The sequence below is a fragment of the Salvelinus sp. IW2-2015 genome, linkage group LG13 (assembly GCF_002910315.2).
Source record: "Salvelinus sp. IW2-2015 linkage group LG13, ASM291031v2, whole genome shotgun sequence".
NCBI lineage: Eukaryota > Metazoa > Chordata > Actinopteri > Salmoniformes > Salmonidae > Salvelinus > Salvelinus sp. IW2-2015.
This window is the reverse complement of record NC_036853.1, coordinates 46,296,287-46,305,005: the sequence shown is the minus strand read 5'-3', so window position 1 is coordinate 46,305,005 and position 8,719 is coordinate 46,296,287. Positions and strand designations below refer to the sequence as shown.

The 8,719-nt window shown below is 40.8% G+C and overlaps 1 protein-coding gene across 1 annotated transcript in view; it reads right to left on the bottom strand.

Annotated features, from left to right (window-relative positions):
* Positions 1–3,699: 3,699 nt before the first annotated feature.
* The window catches only part of LOC111971616 (sodium/potassium/calcium exchanger 2), an 18,798-nt gene continuing 13,778 nt past the window's right edge, over positions 3,700–8,719 (bottom strand). The window contains exons 6-12 of the mRNA XM_070446312.1: positions 8,629–8,719; positions 8,303–8,395; positions 7,825–7,895; positions 7,522–7,662; positions 7,260–7,349; positions 6,588–6,754; positions 3,700–6,317 (exon numbers count right to left, since the gene is read on the bottom strand). Coding sequence (XP_070302413.1) covers positions 6,068–6,317; positions 6,588–6,754; positions 7,260–7,349; positions 7,522–7,662; positions 7,825–7,895; positions 8,303–8,395; positions 8,629–8,719 — 903 coding nt within the window. The 3' untranslated portion in view covers positions 3,700–6,067. The remainder of the gene's footprint in view (positions 6,318–6,587; positions 6,755–7,259; positions 7,350–7,521; positions 7,663–7,824; positions 7,896–8,302; positions 8,396–8,628) is intronic.

Genomic DNA, 8,719 nt, shown 5'->3' with positions numbered 1-8,719 from the left:
GCGATACACTATCCCATCTGGTTTGCGCTTAGTGCGGACTATCATTTGTTTTCAACAGGACAATGACCCACCACACCTCCAGGCTGTGTAAGGGCTGTTTGACCAAGGAGAGTGATGGAGTGCTGCATCAGATTATCTGGCCTCCACAATCACCTGACCTCAACCCAATTGAGTTGGACCGCAGGTGAAGGAGAAGAGCCAACAAGTGCTCAGCATACAGTACCTTCCAGAAGTATTCACCCCCTTTGGCGTTTTCCCATATTTTGTTGCGTTACAACCTGTAATTTAATTGATTTTTCATTTGGATTTCATGTAATGGACATACACAAAATAGTCCAAATTCGTGAAGTGAAATTGAAAAAATTACTTGTTTAAAAAATTTTTTTTTACAGTGAAAAGTGTGTGCGTGGCATTATGTTATTCACCCCCTTTGCTATGAGATCCCCTAAATAAGATCTGGTGCAACCAATTACCTTCAGAAGTCACATAATTAGTTAAATAAAGTCCACCTGTGTGCAATGTGTCACATGAGCTCAGTATATATACACCAGTTCGAAAAGGCCCCAGAGTCTGCAACACCACCAAGCAAGRGGCACCATGAAAACCAAGGAGCTCTTCAAACAGGTCAGGGACAAAGTTGTGGAGAAGTCCAGATCAGGGTTGGATTATAAAAATATCTATGAAACTTTGAACATTCCATGGAGCACCATTAAATCCATTATAAAAAAAATTGAAAGAATATGGTACGGCAACAAACCTGCCAAGAGAGGGCCGCCTACCAAAACTCATGGACCAGGCAAGGAGGGCATTAATCAGAGAGGCAACAAAGAGACCAAAGATAACCCTGAAGGAGCTGCAAAGCTCCACAGTGGAGATTGGAGTATCTGTCCATAGGACCATGGAAGAGTGTCCAGAAAAAAGCCATTGCTTAAAGAAAAAATAAGCAAACACGTTTGGTGTTCGCCAACAGGCATGTGGGAGACTCCCCAAACATATGGAAGAATGTACTCTGGTCAGATTAGAATAAAATTGAGCTTTTTGGCCATCAAGGAAAACGCTATGTCTGGCGCAGGCGCAAACCAAACACCTCTTATCACCCCGAGAACACCATCCGCACAGTGAAGCATGGTGGTGGCAGCATCATGCTGTGGGGATTTTTTTAATCGGCAGGGACTGGGAAACTGGTCYGAATTGAAGGAATGATGGATGGCGCTAAGTACAGGGAAATTTTTGAGGGAAACCTGTTTCAGTCTTCCAGAGATTTAAGACTGGGATGGAGGTTCACCTTCCAGCAGGACAATGACCCTAAACATACTGCTAAATCAACACTCGAGTGGTTTAAGGGGAAACATTTAAATGTCTTGGAATGGCCTAGTCAAAGCCCAGACCTCAATCCAATTGAGAATCTGTGGTATGACTTAAAGAWTGCTGTACACCAGCGGAACCCATCCAACCAAGGAGCTGGAGCAGTTTRTTGTTGAATAATGGGCAAAAATCCCAGTGGCTAGATGTGCCAAGCTTATAGAGACATACCCCAAGAGACTTGCAGCTGTAATTGCTGCAAAAGGTGGCTCTACAAAGTATTGACTTTGGGGGGGTGAATAGTTATGCAGGCTCAATTTTCATATTTTTTTGTCTTATTTCTTGTTTGTTTCACAAGAAAAAATATTTTGCATCTTCAAAGTGGTAGGCATGTTGTGTAAATCAAAATGATACAAACGCCCCAAAAATCCATTTTAATTCCAGGTTGTAAGGCATAATAGGAAAAATGCCAAGGGGGTGAATACTTTTGCAAGCCACTGTATGTCGGAACTTCTTCAAGACTGTTGGAAAAGCATTCCTCATGAAGCTGGTTGAGTGTGCCAAGAGTGTGCAAAGCTGTCGTCAAGGCGAAGGGTGGCTACTTTGAAGAATCTCAAATATAAAATACATTTTGATTTGTTTAACACTTTTTTGGTTACTACATGATTCTGTGTTATTTCATAATTTTGATGTCTTCACTGTTCTACAATGTAGAAAAMAGTAAAAATACAGAAAAACCATTGAATGAGGCGGTGTGTCCAAACTTTTGACTGGTACTGTATAAAAAAAGAAAGGAACGGGTGCGTTCAGCAGGGCAATATAAATAAAGCTCATCTGCATGCTCATCGTCTTAACCAGGGTCTTGACCTGACTGCAGTTCTACACTGGGCAAATGCTCACCTTTGATGGCCACTGGCATGCTGGAGAAGAGTGTTCTTCGTGGATGAATCCCGGTTTCAACTGTACCGGGCAGTTGTGTGGGCGAGCGGTTTGCTGATGTCAGCATTGTGAACAGAGTGCCCTGTGGTGGCGGTGGCATTATGGTATGGGCAGGCATACGCTACGGACAACGAACACAATTACATTTTATTAATGGAAATTTTAATACACAGAGATACCTTGATGAGATCCTGAGGCCCATTGTCGTGCCATTTATCCGCCGCCATCACCTCCTATTTCAGCATGATAATGCAGACCCATGTCGCAAGGATCTGAACACAATTCCTGGAAGCTGAAAATGTCCCAGTTCTTCCATTCCTGCATACTCACCAGACATGTCACCCATTGAGCATGTTTGGGATGCTCTGGATTGATGTGTACATCAGRGTGTTCCAGTTCCCACCAATATCCAGCAACTTKYCACAGCCATTGAAGAGGAGCGGGACAACATTCCACACACCGCAATGAACAGCCTGATCAACTCTATGGGGAGGAGATGTGTCGCGCTGCATGAGGCAAATGGRGTTTACTTCAGATAGTGACTGGTTTTCTGATCCACTCCCCTACTTTTWTTTTTTTTAAGGAATTAATTTKTTTCGTTTGACTAGTTTCCTTCTATGAACTCAAACTCAGGACATTTTTTGAAATTGTTCCATGTTGCATTTATATTTTTGTTCAGTGTGTAATAAGGTGTCATATTCTATTCATGACATTTCTACCTGCAACGTTCGACTACGTTTGCCAACTGAATTTGTCCCGGGTTGCTGTGGTTCTTTTCAACCACTAGGAAGAGCTATTAGATTATGTTCTTGWATACACTGAGTGTATTAAACATTAGGAACACCTTCCTAATCTTGAGTTGCCCCCCCTCCCCCCTTTGTCCTCAGAACCGCCTGAGTTCCTCTGGGCATGGACTCTGCAAGGTGTCAAAAGTGTTCCACCAGGATGCTGGCCCATGTTGACTCCAATGCTTCCTACACTTGTGTCAAATTGGCTGGATTCCCTTTAGGTGGTGGACCATTTTTGATACACATGGGGAAACTGTTTGTGTGAAACCCAGCAGCGTTACAGTTCTTGACACACTCAAACCGGTGTGCCTGGTACCGWCTACCGTACCCCATTCAAAGGCACTTAAATCTTTTGTCTTGTCCATTCACCCTCTGAATGGCGCACATACACAATCCATGTCTCAATTGTCTCAAGGCTTAAAAATGATTTAACATGTCTCCTCCCCTTCATCTACACTGATTGAAGTGGATTTAACAAGTGACATCAATAAGAGATCATAGCTTTCACCTGGTCAGTTTGTAATAGAAAGAGCAGGTGTTTGTAACCAAATCCATAATGTATTCACCATTGCACCCAATAATGAATCTTTGTATATTATAGAGGACAACATTTACTGGGTAGTTTTGACTGGTTAGTTTTGGGTGATTTGATTCTGAAATAAAGCAATTGACACCTACATTTCAAACAAAGTTTCATTTATTATCATATGACATTTTTTACAGAATGACTGATATGATTTTTACAATATTATACATGATTCAAGTATACATGATTATGATTCATATACATGATTCATACTTAAATATATGGTTTGTAACAGAAATATAAAAGCATTGCCATTCATTGTTTGTTRTGTATTATGATACACTTCCACGCCATCCATATAGTTCTGCATATTGACAGTTTTTCCRTCCTGCTCATCCATACATTAAATGTTACACACACATAAGATCCATTGAAAAAAATATCAACAAATTGCACACTCTAGATATGAAAGTGCTTTARTTTAATGTGGCTGTCTAAAGTTAAGATGTTATCTGTCATCTAACAGTGTTCTGTAGATATCAACATTGAACCCTAAAGTAGTGGAAGCAATATTGGTCTGAATATAAGATGGAATGATCCTACTTTGAGTTTACTTTAKAGTTTACAAACTGTTTGTATGCATACAAAGTGCATACACGAGAGAAAACAAATTGACAATGAGGAAATTGGCTTAGAGAAATTAACAAAAAGTGAAGGGGGATACAGTAATAAATGGAATATCTTTCAACTAAGATAATCCATTATTTTAGTTGTGAATATAGTAGCTCATTTATTTTGCCTATTCAGTTTCGGATGGTTCAATTATTATTGTTAAAAATCACATATAGTATATCCCAGTGATATGTTTTGCCATTGCCAGTCAAAGTGTAAGCACCGTACAGCATTGGCAAGGTAACAATTCTGCAGCAACTAAATAGTTTGGACATTTTTTATGATCGATCTTATAAAGGAGAAGAAACATATAGATTTTTTTACAGAGTAGAACTATTGATTACCGGATAATATCATTCACATGCTATTTTGCTTTGGTCAATATAAAATCTTCAACCCCTATTCTGTTCAGTTGATCACAAGTGGAAAAAAAACCTGGATGTTATTCAGATATACATGTTACTGTTTGCTGTATTATACAGAGAAAACAAGCAAACAAATAACGTATAAAAAAATAAATATTTAGATGATTTAGATGATTCTGAAGCATACAAACTGTATCAAACATGGGAAAATGATCATTTGTACAGAGTTCACAACCCCTCTTTAGATGTTTTTACACTTCACATCTGCTTCTACATCTGCARTGTTTGGGGTTTTAGTCTGGGTTTCTGTATAGCACCTTGTGACATCTGCTGATGTAAAAAGGGCTTTATAAATACATTTGATTGAAAGGGGTTGTTGTACACCGAAAGTGATTTAATATAGTGTGTGCCTACATCATACGGTGTGCCGAATTTCACACCTGTCGACCATTTTAGCTATTCACATTTGTCATGTTCCACAACTGATTTGCATATAGAATAAGTGGAAGTACTTTTACCGAAAAAAATGGTATTGTTACGTTTTCAACCGTAAACATGTTGTAGCATTAGGTACAGTAGATTTGCTCAACTGGATTCACCTTAATATTAAGTGTCAAACAAGTTGGAAAAAATATGGGTTGGGGTTAAGAAACAGAAGATAAATTAACATTAGATTTACTATATTATATTTACTTAACAAAACCACCCTCGTCATATTACTATCATTTTCTCTTCATATACACTTGAACCTTTTTCCAAACTTTGCAAGTTCATACAACCATGTACCAGTTATAAACCAAATCAGAACTGTACAAATTTTTGATTTTGATTTGAGAACAAAAACCTTCTGGATTTTGCAATTAACCATTTGTAATATAAATACATCTGAAAACTAATTTACAAAAATCAAGAAAAACACTTCCGCTTCAGCCGTGCAATCTTCAGACACTTCTCTGGCAGGTTCCACTTTCTGCTTACGACAATGCCGGACCTTTTCCAGAGCTCCACTTCATACAGCCCGTCAACGTTTTTGAGCCCGATTGACAGTTGATACCTGACTAATTCAAATATATTCTCTAATCATATCACATAGTCCTCTGGATTGGAGTAACCAGACATGGTCCCCTACTCTCCATCATAGGTGTGATTAAAATCGCCTGTTTGTCAGCCAACGACGGATTTAAACCAACGGAAGCTCTCGGATGTGGTCATGTGACGTGGAGAGAAACCCACCCCGTTGGGCAGTAGCATCGTGAATCGATCGTGAATCGATAGGTCCGTCTGCCCTGCTCAAAGTTCGCAAATTATAATCTGCAGGTTGTGCTCGGACATTTGAAATCAATCAATCACGCCAGGCTCGTTTTCTACTGCTCCTCACAACGGAAGCCCCCATTGACAACCGGAGGATTATATGATTGTGTGTGCTGTATGTGTGTGTTTGTGTTTCCAGGGGGTTTGGGGTTGAAGAGGGGCCTTCAGACGGAGATGGGACACACTATGATCTTGTCTTCCAGCATGACGCTGGTTACCAGGAAGAAGATGTATAGTAAAAACATGAGGCCTCCCAGCGACTTGCTCATCCTCCACTTGCAGGAGGCGATGGAGATGATGACGAAGAGCAACATGAGGAAGAGGAGCACGATGGCGCAGAACAGGCCGTTGCTGCTCACCTGCACCGCCTTGAAGTCATTGATTAGGCCGTAGATGAGCCAAGGGAACGGCAGGCTGGAAGGGTAGACGGAGAAACATAGAAATCACATGTACCGTTACCGTCTAGAGTAGACTATACGGTGGTAAAGTGAAAACATAGTTACAGTTGATCCTTTGACTTTCTAGGTTGACATTTTCATCATTCAAAAGAGCATAGATCTGTGCAAAACTACTGTAACATTGCAAATGTGGAGCGATAGCGCTTGCCCGAGAAAACATCAAAAGATGACTCATTCATGCAAACAGGAGTTGGAGCATTTTAAATGTGCTTTTAGACCGACTTACCCCACGGTGATGTCAAATATGTTGGAGCCTACAGAGCTGGACACAGCCATGTCACCAAGGCCTTTCCGTGCTACAATGACACTGGTGATTAGATCAGGGATTGAGGTACCAGCTGCTAATATGGTCAATCCCATGATCTCCTCTGTAATCCAGAAGGTCTCTCCAACCTGAGAGTAAAAATGGGTTAACTACATTGTTCAAACAAAGACGAAGAATCCGATTTGGCGTTATGACGTCTGGCAATAGACACGGTTGAAACTCAATCGAATGACTGGATCTTATTTGGATTGGTTGGCTCTTGTTCTATAGTCGAGGTTAACGTTGATCTGACGGGGGAGCTAGTAGGTACAACTGGAAGTAGTTGCTTAGCTGTTAGGATTATGTGTCGTGGTCACACACAGACTGATATGCTTCCACCATAATCAAAAGACCATAGGTGAGGTGATGTAATGATTGACACATTTTTGGGCCATATAACTGTCATCTCAATTCTAGAGTAAAGAATCAAGCCGGCTCTATTCATGGCATTTCAACCTGCAACGTTCCACAACGTTTTACTTTGGGCCCTCCTGAACGCAACCCTGTCCTGTATCAGGAGTCGAAACGATAAAAACAAACCCTATGTTTTGATTGGCTCAGAATGAGAGTGACAGGTGTCAGGGAGGGGCTTACCTGATGAGCCCACCACACCATGAGGTAGGAGAAGGCAGCAATCCAACAGATTGAACCAATGAAGGTTATGGGGAAGAACTTCGCGGAAGTCTGAAAAAAAAAAAAAAAGGTTTCATGAAAACTTTCAATGTCCTTTTGAAGCGTCAGCGTCATAGATTTTCACAAATCAATCAACCAAACAACCTACCTACCAATCAATCAATCAATCATAGCTACACCGCAAATGTTAATGTAGTCTGAGGAGTATAGCAGCTCCACTTACCTCTCTCCTGACATCCGGCAGAGAGAGCCACAAAGGGAAGACGATGGGGAGGATAAGGAGATACGTTATTCGTTTGCGGTTCGTCTCCGGCCACTCCAAACTCAGAGGAGCGTCCTCATCTTCCTCCTCCTCCTCCTCAGCCTACCAAACAGAGAGGGGTAGGGGGTTAGAGAGAAACAGTGACAGGAATACCAAGGCTATAAAACATATTTGATTGAAACAGAACTCCTTTATCCAGTGTGTGTCAGTTACTCTCTTAAACATCATCACTGATTTTGGAGGTATTTAGTAGACAAAGCCTACCGGTCCTATGTCGCCATTCGCAGGCGAAGTGACTTCCACTGTCACGTTGGAACTGTTGGGGATGCTTTTGTCTGCGTAGAGAGACAGAAATAGAGAGAAAGGCCAGGAGTTAGACTTGAAGGAGAGACAGTGAGAGGCACTGGAGGATGTAATGCAATATATATTATGTATATACAGTATATTTAAGCAATAAGGCGGTGTGGTATATGGCCAATATACCACGGCTAAGGGCTGTTCTTAAGCAAATATACCACAAACACCAGAGGTGCCTTATTGATATTATAAACTGGTTACAAATGTAGTTAGAACAGTAAAAATATATGTTTTGTCATACCTGTGGTATACGATCTCATATACCACGGCTTTCAGCCAATCAGCATTCAGGGCTGGAACCACCCAGATTATAATATAGTATATAACACGTATAAAGTATTTTAACATATTTAACATTTACGTACATTTAAAATGTAAAGCTCACCTGCGACACCGTTGGGTTTTTCCCCGTCCCCACCACCTTGACATTTCTGTTTGGCCATCTTGTGAAGAATGGATGCCTTCTCTTTGAATCGCCCTGAAACACAATCATTGCTACAGAGAGTCAGTGATGAACCCCAACGATATGAACCTAGCTACGGATTCCCCGCTAATGGAAACATAAAACATTACACATATTTTATTTTGTTTCCATTAATGAGAAATTATGAAAACATGTCTAATACAGAAACATATTAAAACAAATACATCAAATATAAATATTGGAAGTGTGTCTATATTGAAGGTGTGACAAAAAACCCGTTGTTTTACCCCCCAGTCCCTCACCCTCACTGAGGGGGTCCAGTGTGTGGATCATGAGCTGGAAGATGCTATTCCTCATCAGGGTGTTGTGGAGGGAGGC